This window comes from Lissotriton helveticus, chromosome 7, assembly GCF_964261635.1.
Source record: "Lissotriton helveticus chromosome 7, aLisHel1.1, whole genome shotgun sequence".
In the NCBI taxonomy this organism is placed as follows: Eukaryota; Metazoa; Chordata; class Amphibia; order Caudata; family Salamandridae; genus Lissotriton; species Lissotriton helveticus.
The window spans coordinates 563293269-563310797 of record NC_136068.1 but is presented as its reverse complement, the minus strand read 5'-3'; the positions used below and the strand labels follow the sequence as shown (position 1 = coordinate 563310797).

The 17529-nt window shown below is 44.1% G+C and overlaps 1 protein-coding gene across 6 annotated transcripts in view; it reads right to left on the bottom strand.

Annotated features, from left to right (window-relative positions):
• The window catches only part of TEP1 (telomerase associated protein 1), a 1162857-nt gene that overhangs the window by 1053374 nt on the left and 91954 nt on the right, over positions 1 to 17529 (bottom strand). For all 6 annotated transcript variants that reach the window (XM_078652640.1, XM_078652638.1, XM_078652642.1 and 3 more), the window contains exon 4: positions 9742 to 9876. In XM_078652640.1, the coding sequence (XP_078508766.1) occupies positions 9742 to 9876 (135 nt within the window). The remainder of the gene's footprint in view (positions 1 to 9741; positions 9877 to 17529) is intronic.

Here is a 17529-nt window from a genome sequence, read left to right as displayed (position 1 = left end):
CTTCTCGCAGGCTCTTTTGCGATTCGTTGTCTGTCCCCCCAGAAGACAGATTGTTGCATTTTACTGCGCATGGACAATGTGTCTACCGTCCGCTATGTAAACAAACTGGGGGGCACCAAGTCTCAGAATCTAGCAGAATTTGCCAAAGACTTCTGGCATTTTTGCCTGCAGCACCGGATCTCGGTGATTGCAGAATATCTCCCAGGTCGCAGCAAAGAGGTAGCCAACTGGCACTCTCGATAACTTCAAGACTCCAGCGACTGGAGACTACATCCCAAAATCTTTCAGCCCTTAGTTCTCCTTAGGGGGCCATGCGAAATAGATCTCTTTGCCTCTCGCCTCAACAGGCAGGTTCCGCTGTTCTTCAGTTGGCGACCGGACCCGGAAGCGCTGGCCACAGATGCTTTTCTTCAGACTTGGCCAAAGTCCCTTTGCTATGCATTCCCTCCATTTGTGATGGTCCCCAGAATCCTAGCACAGATCCGGCGTCAGCACTCAGAGTTAATTCTAATTGCCCCCTTTGGAGGGCTTAACCGTGGTTTCCCATGATTCTCGAGTTGTTATGTGCAACCCCAGTTCTCCTACCACAACTCTGGAACCTGTTGCTGGACCCTCAAAAAGCCCCTCACCCTCTGATAGCATCGGGGCATCTCCACCTGGTCGCCTGGCGGGTTTCAGGGACAGATGGAAGATCCCGGGACTTTCAAAGGACGCTGACAGATTCATTCCGAAGCCTGGTCAGTTAACACACAAGAGATATTCCTCTGCCTGGAAACAATGGTGTAGTTGGTGCTCTCAACGGGAAGTGGATCCCGTTAAAGCACATGTTTCACTGATTGTAAACCTTTTGGCTTCCCTAGCTGCCTCAGGTTTGGCTTACAGGACAGTCAATAATTTTCGATCAGCCATCTCGGCATGACACCTACCCATAGATGGTAGCCCCGTGGGGGTACACCCCTTAGTATGTAAATTGCTCAGAGGCATTAGGTTAGTTAATCTGCCTTGTCCCAAGTATTCTGCCTTATGGGATGTTTCCATTGTTTTGAAAGTTCTTGATTCCTGGCCTTCTAACAAATACTTATCCAGGAAGCAACTGTCGGCTAAGCTGACTATATTACTCTGTTTGGTCTCTTGCAAGCAAGTGTCTGTTGTCCGGGCCTTAGACCTAGCCAGTTGAAGATTCTCCCCTGAAGGTGTCACCTTTTCCATTACTAGACGCACAAAGTGTAATACATCTTCTATCTCTTATCCAGCTTTTCCTACAAATACTAAATTGTGCGTGGTTCAGTGCTTAAAGGATTATGAGGTAAGCACAGCGGAATTTCGTTCTGACATGAATGGTCAGCTCTTGATTGCATTACAAAAACCCTTTAATCCTGTAACTCCAGCTACCTTGGCTAGATGGGTACGCTGGTTAATGGCTGAAGCAGGCATTGATGTGTCGAAATTTGGAGCTCATTCAGCTCGGGGAGCTATGGCTTCTAAGTCTTATGCATTGGGGACCAGCTTAAATGATATCATGAATGCAGCTGACTGGTCATGGGAATCTACTTTTAAACCTTTTTATTATAAACCTATTGTTGATGTAGCTTCTGTGGTGGTGGATAAGCTTTAAACAAACATAATCCGAGCCTCCGGTCCTGACATAGAATTAAAAGTTTGCAAACATACGCAACAAGAATTTTCAATTCTATTAAGGACACGGAGGCGAGGATTATCCCAATTGTATTTTTTATTTTGAAATGTATAACCTTATACTGCATATGTTTATTTATCCCCCCCCCCCTATTTATTCTGGTGTAGGTTGGGGGTGACCTGTGTTACGGCCTTTTCCTTCTTGTTTCAGGTGCTGATACCAAATGAGGTCGGAATCTTCATGTTTCCGAAATTGTTCCCTTGGAGAGGTGCTGAAGTTTGCTGGCTCTAGCTCCGGTTCAGAAGTCTAGCCCCGTTGAGCTATGGAGTGGGTTGTCCACTTAGGAAAGTTTTTTCTAGTTGCAGATGGTTTTTTATTCAAGAACTGGGGGATTACCAGGACATTGACTGTTTTCCACAAAGAAAGAGGACACGGTTTCCTTGTAAGGTGCTTTTATATGGACATACTCTATGGTTTGTCACATGACCTACAGGTGTTATTGGGTATTGTGGTATTTTGTTTTATTGTGTTTCATTGGCTGCTGTGACTTGCAGTAAAGAACAGAGAAGCATAATCCTCGCCTCTGTGTCCTTAATAGAATTGAAAATTCTTGTCACGTGTGTTCGCAATTTTTTATTGTCCTGGTCACAGGATCTCCTGTGCAGGGATTGGACGAGGCCCCAAGCAGGGCGTATGAAAGGACTTCATTAAATGAGAGTAAGAGTTGGAAATGCCGAATGAGCACTTCCATCAAGGTGTTGGTCTTGACTGCCACAAAGAGCAACTGAAGGTCCAAGACCTTACCTGCCCTCTGCGCCACCATTGCAAATGTGATACCCTCCTCCATAGCCACTGGTAGTGGCAGAGACTAAGCCAGTGACTGGTGAGGTGTCCAAACCACTGCCAGTTTCTCATACCAGTTGTCCTCAGTGTCATCTAGGGGATTCTGGTAACCATAAGGGTAGGGTCCTAAGACCCATCACAATCATCACTTTCTCTAGGCCTGTCAAATAAAAAAAAAAGGATCTAACTGATTCAAATGGCATTATAACAGTCCGCTACAGAGTCGGATGATGCCCATCCGGCTGCGTGTCACAGTCTGGTAGGACAATGGGGGCCTGTGCTGTCGTGTGGCATCGGAGTGATGTCAATGGAGTAGAAGCCAGAAAAGTTTGCGATCTCACAGGCGGTGCCATTCCGGATACAGGACTGGATCCAAGGGGCCTGACAGGCAGTGGGGGCGAACCAGCCGGCAGAAATCCAGTAGGAGCCCCTAATGAAACTATGGGGTTGAATGCCCTCCAGAGGGTCAGGCCACCCAAATTTGAGGTGCATGTCCTTATAGAACTCCTTGAGTTAGGTGGGGGTTGCTCCAACTCCGGGAGGCGCAAAGTTGACCTTGGCGCAGGCTCCACAGTAGAGCAAGGTCTAGAGTGCTCAAGCGCCAGTGTCTCGTCCCAGGACTAGGACCACTGCGACTTCTTGAGCTTGTGGGACTTCCACAAAAACATGGAGTGTGACTGCAATGGTCGGAGTGGCTCAGCGAGCAGTATAGGAACCTTCCGCACGACCGTAACTGTGAGTGTCATGGGGTCGTCTGATTTTGGACAGCGAGGAGCTTCAGGGTAAATTCCCTCAGAGCCTTTGGGTTCATGGTGTGGCAGCCCTTATACATCTTGGTGTCATGGGCCCTCTTCAAGCACCAAAGTCACACCAGATGAGGGTCTGTCACATCTGCCGGTGACAGACACCACAGGGTGTAAAGCCTGCTGAATCCTTAGGGGACATCCCTACCACACCAGGAGTTGAAAAATCTCAAAACACCTCGACAAAAAGTCAGTAAAAAAATGACTGGGGTAGCTCTTTTTAGATCTGTGCTGACTTGCATGGAAAGAAAAGAACGGACATCCGCGTGTTGGGGTGGAAAGTATATAGGCACCGCACACATCACATCCGGCAAAGACGTCGTCGACACAGATTAACTACGCCACCTATGTGTGCAAAGGGGTACTTTTTCAATAATTTTCGGATCCAGTCTGACACCTGGGGAATATTCCAAGGTAAGGAATCTGCAGCTCGAAGTCTATCAGATATATAGATATATTTGAGAATAATCAAAAAATCCCCATTCTGGGCACTACCATCTTGTACACTGGCTGGGCGTCATTAGCCATTCACAGAATCCTCTTTAATTACTGACATGCAAATTTGATCTACCTCAAATCAATAAATTACCATAGTTTTTTTTTTAAGATGTCCAGAAGTTGCTGTGGAGGGAGCAGTTTTAGATAATGTGGTGCACCTGTTCATCCCTTTGGCCATTTTCATGAATAAAAGTAAAACACAAAATTAATTTAAACTGCTTGCATGGCCATTGGAACAACTGGGGAGTGATATGCAAGTAGGTAATTTCTGTAAAAGGGAACTGAGGAGCAAGGTGTGAATGGGCCACTAGCATCAAAATATAGACTTAAAAACTACAGGCCTAGCAACAAGACTATTTCAAAAAAGAAGATTCTGCAGAAGCTGACCGAATTTCCTTTAACATGGCTTTCAGTTATTCCACTATTCCTATAGAAACGTAAGAGATCCCAGACATCACTGAAGTAGACGCCGAAAATGATGCTGGGATTTCTTTTTAAATTCACAGATAGTTACCGAAGGCCAGTTAAAAATCTCCATCTCAGTAAATCCATAATGCAGAGGCTTAACTACCTGAAGAGAACACCAAAGCAGCATCTCAGCAGAGATGGCCGAATCAAATCCTTGGATCATGAGATTCTGATGGTCTAATTAAAAATCTTGTCACCAGACAGCACTCAAGAATCCACAATATATAACCTAAGGAAGGCATGAGCAGAAGACCAGGCTACATACTTTCAAGCCTCCATGCCAAAGTTATTACAGGTGAAAGTTGTAAGAGCAGCTTTAGAATACGAGAATGGTCTATGACTTGACTCAATGGGCAAAATCTAAAGATCTGAAGATCTTCGCCAATACACTTAACCCTATCTCCGACTTCTTGTTGTCATCTATAGCTGGAAAAACTTTGGTCCTGAATATCAGTCCAGCAAAGAGGAACTACCATACGGAACTCCGGTTCACCTGATCCTGAATGGGCCGGTGTCCTTGCATCTAGTTTTCCCAAGTGCGGCAATACCAGACCCGATTTTACTGGGTGGAAATTACGCCCAGTAAAATTTGCACAAGGGTTTGTCTGTTATACCAGCCAAGCTTTGACTTTTTATTCCTGACAAAGAGGCAGGATTCAGTGCTCTCTTCTGCCAGAAACAATCTGCCCCTTCCAATGCTTACTCTCCAGACACCCCTCCCCCAACATCCCTACAAATAAATCCCACAGACACGTTTACTATTAGCTCAGGGCAGGTGGTGATTCTAGGAATGAAACTCCATAGAACAGGGAATTCCACATGGTTTTATGCCTGGTAAATCGGGTACACACAAGTATTCTACATTCCATGGAGTTTACTTCACGATGGCATGGGAATGGTGTGGATTTACTGCAAGGTTACACAAATTTATCATGTAGAGTTTTCACCCCGTCAGTAGCATGCAGCTCCTTACCAGGACGTTATAGTATACCTGCAAAACAATCTTAGTTTTCCCTTTTGTATATCATGTCACTGTAACTTGGGAGGCGTGGATTGGATAGCCAAGATGGCGGATGCACTTTGAGGCTTCGCCGCATTAAAAATCCTGCTGTGCACCTAACACCTGAAGACATCGGACTCTCCCACGACCTATCTACAGCTGTGGCGTACTGGGTGCCCTGAAGTCTACCTCAATGGAGCACCTCTGCGGTACGGTACATTAGTTCGGCCCGCTGGAGCAACGTGAGCCCCGACCTGCTGTCCTCCACCGCTGAAAGGACACAGGAGACGGCGCATTGATCCTGCGGCAGGCCAGTGGGGGGCCACCTGTGCCAGAGTGCCCCCTGAGGGACTGTGGCAGTAAAGGCCCCGGACTGGCTCTGAGGACCGTGAGGACGCTGCACGGCCTATGGGGTCCATGCGGCTGTCATACCGGGAGGTCACCCTCGTGTGAGATGAGCGGAGGACACACGTTCATGGCGAAATCTGAGCATGACTACATGATATTCGACCCACAATGGAAGGAGAACACACTGTTCATATGTTGTTACATCAATGACTTATTTTTAATCTGGACCAACACAGAAGACAAACTCAAAGAAAGTATCCGCACATTGAAGAAGAGGAATCCATGCATACAATTTACATTTACCATCAGCGACACTTAACTATCATATTTGGACTTCTGGCTAGAAATTACTGAAAATTAGATTAAAATCACAGTGTTCCGAAAGCCCACAGACAGAAATAATGCCTTGTTGTTTCATAGCTTTTCTCCAACCAGCCTCATTCACAACTTGCCTTACTCGCAATTCTTGAGGACCCGACGTATTTCCTCCAGCTTGGAGAGCTATATATCCACTATATCTGAACAGAAACGCCAGTACTTTAAACAAGGCTACCCTATTGACCTGCTAGAAGAACACAAACACCAAGCATTATTGACAGATAGAGCTAAATTGTTGATGCATAAATCAAAGGATCCCATTAAGAGGATGGTATTTGTATCCACCTACTCTGCCAAATCCAGGATGATAAAAAACAGCATAAACAAACGGTGGGAGATGCTACAGGAAGAACTGGATTTTCATGGTATTTTCAACTCAAAACCTCTTTTTGCGTACACCAGAACCCGTCATTTGAAAGAAATCTTACCAAAGAAGAGCCAAGCAACTAACCTAATTATGGAGGGAACAAATAAATGCCATAACTGTGTGCATTGCAATAACGTCACACCTGGCAACACTCTCACACACACACCCGCACAGGGGAGAAAATAAAGCTAAACCACTCTGCTGACTGTAACACCAGCAACTTGATAAATGTGATCTAATGCCTGTGCAGCCTGTTACAAATCAAAATCAGAGTGTCTGAGCATAAAAGCAAAATTTGCAATAAATACATGAACTCGAACCTATTTGCACATTGGATTGAGCAGAGGCATTCCATAGCACAAATGAGATTTCAGATTGAGGTCATGAAAAAGACGGGAGAGAACGACAACACCAAACAATTATTACAACAGGTAACATATTGGATTAAAAAACTGGATACCATGCACTCTAAAGGGTTAAATGATTTATTGGAAATGGGCTGCTTCTTGTAAATAGCACTTCGCTAATTTTTTCCTATAGATTCAAGGGACTACAAGTGCTGGAGGTGCGTTCTTATCATGGTGTTTTATTCTCGGCATTCATTGCTTTACACTATTCATTGACCATCATGAAACCCTGGTCCAAAGTACACCTCACGGTTAATTCTACCACATCCTCACCACTTTCGTTTACAAAGGTGACAAGGTACGCAACACGCACTATGTTGGACACTACGTGCACCAATTACGGGTGAGGGTCGGTTCACCCACGACGTCGAAATATGGCATCACCTAAGATCTCATATGATTAACTCACCCAGCTGGTCCCCCAGACTAGTGGGTGCCCATGTAGGTAGATCGATAGCTAGCGACTTTACGACACCCTATCATATCGGGTCAAGCTGCCCAGCAAGTGCAGGCTTGATTCTATTTAATGCAGTATCCACTCATGTGAGCTAAACTTGTGTTTTTTTAAACTGCATAGTTTTGTAGTTTATTTTCATTATTGGAGATTACTGTTTCATCTACATGTCAAGATGGCATATACATTCCCCGCAGTTTTACTACGATTTACAGTATCGCAAGATGTTAGACGTCATATTCACTAACATGGGTCTTCCATGCACTGCCTGAAATCTAACAGTGTTTACAGGCTAGACGTTCGGCAGGATTTAAGTAAGTCGGAATGCCGCCCGCACCAAATCCATTATGCGGTCTGGAAATCGAGTTCTGATGTAGGTTACGTATAGATTTTTTTGCAGTCAGGAGATTACCTGCAGTCGCCTTGGGACAGCTTTAGTTATGGTCACGAGGACTCAGTAGCAGACTTGCACAGCCTTATGTTCCCAGGTCGGATTTCTTCGCATTCTAGATTTCATTTGGTTATTTGATGACGATGCGGTACATTTATGTTAGGTATTTTGGTGTTGTCGAAGATGGTTTTTAGTTGGTTTATCCATGAAGCGCGTGAGTACTATTATAGCTGTATATTTCTATCAGCACTCTGGCTCTCTGTTGCATGGGGTTGCTTTCATTCGGTGTACCACTCAACACATTGGTTCACCTATCACTCTCACAGAGACATTTTCTATCACTGACGAACCAGTATGACCAGAGGTGTTGTTTAACTGACAGCACTATGGTTTGATTTTTTTACTGGAACAATATTATGCTTAAAAGTGGGACATTTACGTCAATCGTTGTATATAGATCGAAAATGTTTCCTTACCCACAATGCTTTAATTATATTAAGTTGGGGACTATATGCTTTACATACAGGCTGTTTGTCACTGTGTACATTGTTGTCTTGTATGTTTTTCGGATTTTTTACCCTGAGGAAGGGATCTGCATGTCGCGAAATGCCTTGGGCACAACGTATATTTATTTAGAACTTTCTGACTGGGTATTGTCCATAGACTTTGTTTCGCTCCCAATGAGCTGCATTTATATATATGTGCTTATTATTGTATAAATAAGATAACGTGATCATCATATAAAAAGAATTCTTGCAAAACAGTTTTTTGTAATGTGTCATAACGCCATAATATTTGAATTATGTTCATTGAGATGCACGTCTTGTCCTAGTCATTATGACTAGGCCATATTAAGTATTCAGGATAAGGGCATGAAGCTCTTCCCACTTTCCAACCATCTTTTTAACTGGCTACTGTCCCTGTCCTTTGTAAATGGTGGCTTTTCATTGGTCAATAGACTCAGTAGTTCCTCCTTAGTACCGCCTTTTTTCTTCTTGTAACCTTCCTTGAAGACACCCCCTGTTACATGCGTGGTTACTCAGTATGTCTTAATTACCGCCTTTGAGCACTATTTCTTAAAGCACCTTTTTCCTGCCATGTCCCGACATGCTCTCCCGCAACTGTTTATTTTTAATTTTTATAAAATGTGGTGACTTTTAAAAAAAAATGTATTTACTTTTTTTTTTTTTTTTTTTTTACAAAGGTGGCACCCGCGCTTTAGCTTTAAACAACAAACATCTTAAGCTAAGCTAAAACAAGGGAGCCACAATTAACTCAAAATTAAAGAAATAGAAAATAAAATGTGCATTTTTTTCTATTTCTTTAATTTTTAAGCAATCGCAGCACCTGCACTTTAACTTACGATGTTAGAAGCCTAAGCACGGGTGCCGGCATTGTAACAAGAGTAAACAAATAGAAAAAAAAAAGCTTACTTTTGTTACAATCGCTGCACCCACGCCTCTAGCTTTAAACATATTAATCTAAAGCGCGGGTGCTGTGATTGCCTCAAATAAAGAAATAGAAAAAAATGTATTTCTTTACTTTTAAAGCAATCGCAGCACCTGCGCTTAAGATTACCATGTTTACAGCTAAAGCACGAGTGCCACAAAGGTCTCACATTTGCAAGAATTTGAGCTATTGGCACTGTAAATGACAACCTGCAAGTGGTGTTTCACCACCGCTTTTAAAACACATAAATAAAAGGCATTATCATTTGAAATGCCAATAGCTCAAACTCTCGCAAATACAAGACCTATTGCATTGCAAATGCGTGTTTATTCTACTACCATTTCCTTTTTGTCAGCAGCTTCTGGATTGTATCAGTATCCTTGTCAATGGCATAAAGTTTGAACAAAAACAGGTTTGAAGAGACACCACATGTAAAGCACATATTTAAGGGATATGAAGAAAAACACAACCAAGCCATTAGAATACTAATGTATGTATGTTAGAATTTATGGAATCAATATGAAACAATTTACTGCTAAAAAAGAAATACAAAATTCCTAGGCAACTATGAGATTGACCAGTCGCTAGATGTTGTCCCAATCAATACCTTCAGACATGCCTGGCCCCTGCTCCTCGTCTGATCTCCACTATATAGGCTGCTTACACTTGTGTTAACTTCCTCCCTCAGCCATCTCTCACCTTTAATAGGAACTCAGGATCCCAACGCACAACTTCTTTACATATTTCTTCCAGTGCCTTGCGTGTGGGATCATCGGAGCTGCTGAAGTTAGGCCCATCCACCAGTGAGCAGCAAACGGTGTTAATCAATTTCATCTGGGTAAGAGAAAGAGTAGGTTATTTCCCCTGCATCCTATCGGCGTTAGTACTCACATTTCAATTCTTCAATTGACTATGGTAAATTGTTTTTCTCTCATTAATCGTCCTCCAAATACTTCTCTGCCTCTGGTGAGGACCTCTGATAGAGGAGATTTATTTATTTATTTATTTTGAGAGTTTTATACAGCGCGAACAAGATCTTTGCAGATATCAGAGCGCTTTACAAGTAAAAAATACAAAGTAGAATATACAAAGTAAAAATACAAAGTAAAGAAGCGAATATACAAAGTAATATATGAGGTAGTTAGGTACAAGGTGCTAGTTACATAGGTAGGTCAAAGGACATGAGGTAGGTCATAGGTGTGGTAATGTAGGTACACTGAGTATAGACAAACAGTTGTGTCAATAGCATAAAGTGCAATAGCAAGGAGCATATACTTGCTTAAGCGTCATTAGAGTATCTAGAGTTTAAAGGTGGGCCTAGTTGAGGTGGGTGTGTGCAGGATGTAAAGACCCACAGGTGCGAGTAGAAGGGAAGTAAGGATCGTTGAGGTGGAGAGGGTAAAGTGTGCAAAGTCAACCAGGTGCGTCAACAATATAACAGTAAACATAATCAACCAGGTGCATCAAACATTATAACAAAATACAAGGAGTGAGCGTATACAATACGTAATTCGTTAATACAGGGTACAATAGGCCATGGACGGGCAGGACTTACAGCGCAGATTCATGAGTGATACGTAGAAATAGGTCATGTGTATTTTGCCATGAGGATCGCTTTAACTTCCTTCTTAAAGATAGTGTTGGAGGTGATGAGCCTTGTTTCAGGAGGGAGTGAGTTCCAGATCCTGGGCGCCATTCCTGAAAAGGAGCGTTTATACGTTTTTTCCTTCCGAAATCTTCGGGGTTTCAGCAACAGATTGCTTGTGCTGTATTCTGATGTATTCTGATGATTGAGATGTATTCTAATAATGGGAATCCGGGTACACCGCCCACAGTTAAGAGCCAATGCTCTAGCTTAGAAACCTTTCCTTCTTCAAAACTATATCCTAACATCATTAATATGCTTGGAATACCAGCCACTCACCGGAGATGGGAATTATAATTACGTTTATGCTAACAGATTTAAAAGGGAAAACATACACCATATGACTATTTGATGCACTTTAACAAGCGAAAAAGGGTACCAAATATTTTAGGGTAAGAAAAAAGCATTAAGATATTTGCACAAATGCAGGTAGCGACAAGTTATTCTGGATGTATGTTCTATAGACGCAATGCCAAAACCAACAAGCATTGGCATAACCAATAGGTCTCGCTTTTGGGACCTTATAAGTGATTAGAAATGCAACACTTGTTGTTTAATGGTAGATATTGTGCTGGATAGCTAAACACTTATAATGTCCCAAAGGCGAGACCTATTGGCTATGCATTGGGGGTCTTATAAGTGTTTATGTAGAGCTATTGACTTTGACAATGTTTCTAAGCTGTGCTGTAGAGAAATGTGGCTGCTGTGCTGCATGCTGAGAAGTTGTAAATAAAAAGCGTAAGAAGCACTGAGTGATGCTGTGGTGTCGTTGAGTGATGCTGTGGTGTCATTGAGTGATGCTGTGGTGTCATTGAGTGATGCTGTTCAGGGCCCGAGTGATGCTGTTCAGGGCCCGAGTGATGCTGTTCAGGGCCCGAGTGATGCTGTTCAGGGCCCGAGTGATGCTGTGGTGATGCTGATTAATGCTGTGGTGATGCTGATTAATGCTGTGGTGATGCTGATTAATGCTGTGGTGCTGCAGAGTGATGCTGTGGTAGAGCATAGTGTTGCAGTGGTGGTACTTAGTGATGCTGTGGTGGTGCTGCTGAGTGATGCTGTGGTGGTGCAGAGTGATGCTGTGGTGGTGCAGAGTGATGCTGTGGTGGTGCAGAGTGATGTTGTGGTGGTGCAGAGTGATGCTGTGGTGGTGCAGAGTGATGTTGTGGTGAAGGTGAGTGATGTGGTGAAGGTGAGTGATGTGGTGAAGGTGAGTGATGTGGTGAAGGTGAGTGATGTGGTGAAGGTGAGTGATGTGGTGAAGGTGAGTGATGTGGTGAAGGTGAGTGATGTGGTGAAGGTGAGTGACGCTGTGGTGGCCCTGAGTGACGCAGTGGTGGCCCTGAGTGACGCAGGGGTGGCCCTGAGTGACGCAGGGGTGGCCCTGAGTGACGCAGGGGTGGCCCTGAGTGACGCAGGGGTGGCCCTGAGTGACGCGGTGGTGGCCCTGAGTGACGCGGTGGTGGCCCTGAGTGACGCGGTGGTGGCCCTGAGTGACGCGGTGGTGGCCCTGAGTGACGCGGTGGTGGCCCTGAGTGACGCGGTAGTGGCGCGGAGTGACGCGGTGGTGGCGCGGAGTGACGCGGTGGTGGTGGCGCGGAGTGACGCGGTGGTGGCGCGGAGTGATACTGTGGTGGCGCGGAGTGATACTGTGGTGGCGCGGAGTGATACTGTGGTGGCGCGGAGTGATACTGTGGTGGCGCGGAGTGATACTGTGGTGGCGCGGAGTGATACTGTGGTGGCGCGGAGTGATGAAGTGGTTGTGCTGAGTGATGTTGTGGTTAAGGTGAGTGATGTTGTGGTTAAGGTGAGTGATGTTGTGGTTAAGGTGAGTGATGTTGTGGTTAAGGTGAGTGATGTTGTGGTTAAGGTGAGTGATGCTTTGGTGGCCCTGAGGGATGCTGTGGTGGTCTCGGTAAGAAAGCATTTTTAAAATGGAGGCCTACATGCCATAGAGAGAGTAACAGGCAACCCTGCAGATAACAATTCCTCCATGGTTAGTGAGAGGAAAATCAATTTTCAGAGAAAATTTATGTGTTTAACAGGTGAAGGAGGGTTCATACCAAAGGGTGAAACTTCACTGCAGTTTTACGAATTAGTGCCAAACTTAATAAACTGGGTAAAACGTCTTGCCATCAGTAATGTTTTCTAAATTTGGGAAATTGACAAAGTGTAAATTTACATAACGTTGTTCTTACCTGAGGAACAAACAGTTATATTGAAAATGTCTTATTCCAAATACGGTACAAAAGGGGGTGGTGATGGACAGAGCCTCTGAACCAATCAAACACTCACACCCAGTCAAGAGATCTGGGTTTAATCCATCACTGTTCTTTAGCCCACTCTGCCACCCCAGTTCAGGCCATATGCAAATCAGTCTGACCCTGTGCCTCATGGGAACAGTCCAGCCCGAACTGCCAAGCCATGCCTTCCCTGGACCGGATTCAAGCTTCCTAGGACCGGTTTCTGGCATTACAGCCATCTTCAGCCAGGCTTTCTTGAATCCAGAGGCAAAGTGAGCAAGGGACTCACGTCTGAGCATACCCTGCCAACTTATGGCGAACAAAGCGGTACAAAAGGGGGTGGTGATGGACAGAGCATCTGAACCAATCAGACGTGAGTCCCTTGCTCACTTTGCCACTGGATTCAAGATAGCCTGGCTGATGAGGATTATGAATCCGAAACCGGTCCCAGGATGCTTGTTTCCAGTCCAGGGAAGACATGGCTTGGCAGTTCGGGCTGGACTGTTCCCATGAGGCGCAGGGTCAGACTGATTTGCATATGGCCATGTCTGAACTGGGGTGGCAGAGTGAGCTAAAGAATGGTGATGGATTAAACCCAGATCTGTTGTCTGGGTGTGAGTGTTTGATTGGTTCAGATGCTCCGTCCATCATCCCCTTTTGTATCGCTTTATTCCAAATAGACACTGAGGCAAATCACTTAACTTGCTGATGATTAAAATAGGTAGACTATTTGCTGCATTGACACCCAACTCTAGGCTCTTCATACGCATTCTACGTGGGACACCCAGGAGCTAATAAGAGCCAGTGATTTATGAATCCTATTGCCTTCTTTTCAGAAGAACATTAGCCGAGAAAATATGGATGTTCTAAAAACACTATCTGAAAGGGCTACAACAAATAAGTGTAGTTGGAAACCATATTCCATCTGGTTACTTTGAGGAATGTATACTTTAGGTGGATGCTGGATTGTCTACCACTAATCACAGCAACTTATAAAAGGCTAGCTTGAGAGGGTGTTTCTTAGTCAAAGTGTAGTAAACAGAAGTTAAGATGGGATGCACATTTTATTTTATAGATATTAAGTTAGCATTGTGGTGCACTGAGTAAAATTAATCACAAATGTATGTTAGTCATTTAAATGAATCAATTCTGATCTACTGTACAACATTTTATAAAGTTTTCTCTTATTTTGGTATGAATTATGTTGGGATTCCAATTATTTATTCTATTGATAGATTAAGCTTGTTGTAAACATTATTTGTTTGACCGCATTCTGAATGCTTTCCCGATAAACACATTGTAATGAATAGAACAGCCTATGGGGCAGCCCATCACGTCATTATATTTCAGCTCAGTGTTAGCGGTCTTCTGTGTACAGTGTATCTGTAACACAAAGACTAAATTTATTTTTATTTATTTAATAAGAAGCTTGTAAAGCGCACGGCTACCCCCAGAAGGGGGTGTCCCGGCGCTATAGATTACTGATCGAAGGAAAGCATATTAAGCAGTAGTAAACAGCCAAGTCTTGAGTTTGCGGCGGAATACTTGTTCCGACTCACAAAACCTTAAGTCTAAAGGGAGGCTGTTCCAGAGCTTGGCAGCAGCCACTCCAAACGTTCTTCCCCCACACCTGGAGCGGCGGAATCTGGGTACCACTAGGAGACGTAGGCTGTTGGATCTCAGAGATCTGGATGATAGAGATAATTTGAGTCTTTTTCTCAAGTATGCCGGGCCCAAGTCATTTATGGCACGGTAGGCAAGGATCAAAACTTTGAACTGTATGCGGCAAGAGATGGGAAGCCAGTGTAGTTCCTTCCGATAGGCTGCTACAGAATGGCGAAGAGGAATATTTCCAATTAGTCTAGCCGCTGCGTTTTGCACCACTTGTAACCTTTCAATAAGGTACAAGGGGGCACCGACATAAAGACTATTTGAATAGTCAAGGTGTGACGTAATCAAAGCATGGACAATGGTTTTACGAGAGTCCAGAGGAAGATACGGACAGATCTTCTTGATCATGCGGAGTTTGCCAAAACAGGCGGAGGTAACCTTATTGATCTGGGCCTTGTGAGACATGGCATTATCGAATTGAAAGCCCAGGTTACGGGCCGACTGGACAGGAATCGGGGGGGGATTCAAAATAGTAGGCCACCAAAGGGTAGCAGAAAGTAGTTTTTTGATTAAAAAACAGAACCTCCGTTTTGTCCGTGTTCAGAACCAGATGGTTAGAGGCCATCCAGGAACAGATGTTGCTAAGGCAATTGCGGAAGTTAGTAAAATGGGAGTCGGAGTGGTCTCTAAAGGAGAACACAAGCTGTGTATCGTCAGCATAAGAGACAACTCTAACCCCCCAAGCTTCAACCACCCTGGCAAGCTGACCTAGATAAACATTGAATAGGAGAGGGCTCAAAGCCGAACCCTGGGGCACTCCACACTGGAGAGGTTTATCCTCTGATTGAAAGGGCCGAAGGAGTACCCTCTGCGTCCGCCCCGTAAGGAACGATCTTATCCAGGTAAGTACAGTGCCACCGATTCCTAGCTGCTGTAGGCGATCAAGTAGAATATCGTGGGACACCGTATCAAAAGCGGCGGACAAATCGAGGAGGACCAACATGGCCTCCTCACCTCTGTCCATACACTCACGTATTGTCTCAGATACCTCTAGTAATGCAGTCTCTGTACTAAAGCCAGCTCTAAAACCTGACTGGGAGTCATGCAGCAGGTGGTTAGTTTCTAAATAGTGGGCCAATTGCCTCTGCACCACCTTCTCCAGGATTTTTGCAGGCTTGGGAAGAAGGGATATTGGGCGATAGCTGCTAAATTGTAAAGGATCAGCATCCGTTTTTTTTAAGATGGGCACCAGCAAAGCCTGTTTCCACACTGAGGGGAATTGACCCCGAATTAAAGAGGAGTTCCAAAGGGAGAGAAGGGGAGTAGTAAGAACCGGAGCAAGATTGCCCATCACCTTGGCGGGGACTGGATCCAATGGTGACCCTGAACTAACTTGGACAAGAAGTTTAGTGGCGGTGTCTGAAGTAAGCTCTTCAAAGGAGATCAGTGAGGATTGCTGAAAATCCGACTCAACAGTCGGTAGGGGGGACAAGACGGGATCAAATGAAGAGGATAATTTCAAAATTTTGGCAATAAATGAGTGGCATAACTTAAATCTAACTGAACAGCTATGGTTTTAATTAAAATAACCAACCCATCTTACAAAGCCCAAAGGCCATACAACTAATTCTTTGAAGCCTTCAAAGTGTAGCATCATTAAGGTCCATATGAGAGCGAGTGGGCCTAGTGCTTCCTCAATCAACGGTTCAGATGAACTATGTTCTTGTACACATTTGCCTCTAGCAGGAAAATTGTGTGCATTTTAAGGTCTACAGGTTGACCCTATAGTCAAAATATGGTCTACTTAATAGTGCCAACACATATTTACTTACAATACCTCACTACACAATAAGGAACAAAATGAAAAGCAGCTTTAGATGTTGGCTTAACACCTTCTCTATAAGCATTGATATAGATGTCACATATAGAGGTGTGGCGCCGCGGCCAGGGCGACTGACACTTTAATCTGGGGATCACGGTTCGATCCCCGGTGCCGCAGCACATTAGCCCAGCACCATGCGACTCTGGGCAATAGCTTGCTTAATCTTCCTGACGGCCCCCAGCGCCTGAAAACCCTTACAGGTCATATTTTGCGCTTTACACATGTGGATTATTATTATATGGATATATTGGGACAACAACTTTCAGAATGTTTTAAAGCCCGTCAAGAATAACTAGACCGTTCATCCATTACACTTTACAGTTCACTAACACTTAAACTCAACACACCCACTAATATGTTGGTCAGACTGTCTAAATGACTAACATTAATTATGTTATCTTAGTTTAAAACCTTGAATACAGGCTTCAATTTGGATTCTGTCACAGTGACATATCAAGGTAAAACAGTAGTTAACTAAATCCCTGACAGTAAGTTCCTATGACTCATTTTTAGATGGTCCTGGTTATGCTCAATGCAGAGCCCACTCACCCTGCCCATCCAGAGTATTATTGCTCATGGTCTGTCAGATCACCAAAACAGTGAAACAAAGATTGCCACTCAAAGATTGCCACTAGTTGCTCAACAGATGCCTTTTTTGGCTAAAACATGTAGACCTGTATTAATAGCCAGCTGCCTCAGCTTTTGATGAAGACAGGAGGACGGGGTCCACTTCATCAGAGTATCGCTACACTGGAAACACCCTTACTTCCTCTTGGTTTTCATCAAAACCGCCATCTTCTGATAAACGTCCCATATGTTCTCTCTCAGTATATGCCAACTCTTACTTCACACAAATATTCTGGTCAACTACATTCTCTCAGTGGTCAGCACTCTGGCCAGACAGCTATAGTCTCTAAGTTCACAAACGGCTCATAGACTAGGCTTATTGGTAAATGATTTCACACTTAGACAAAACAAATATCACAACCCATGTCACATACATCTTGTTAAGAGACAGGTAGGACAGGTATCACGCATAAAATCTGCTACCCATTTACTTCAGTCATTTTATTTTTACAGTGAAATAAATTAAACACACATGACTCTCA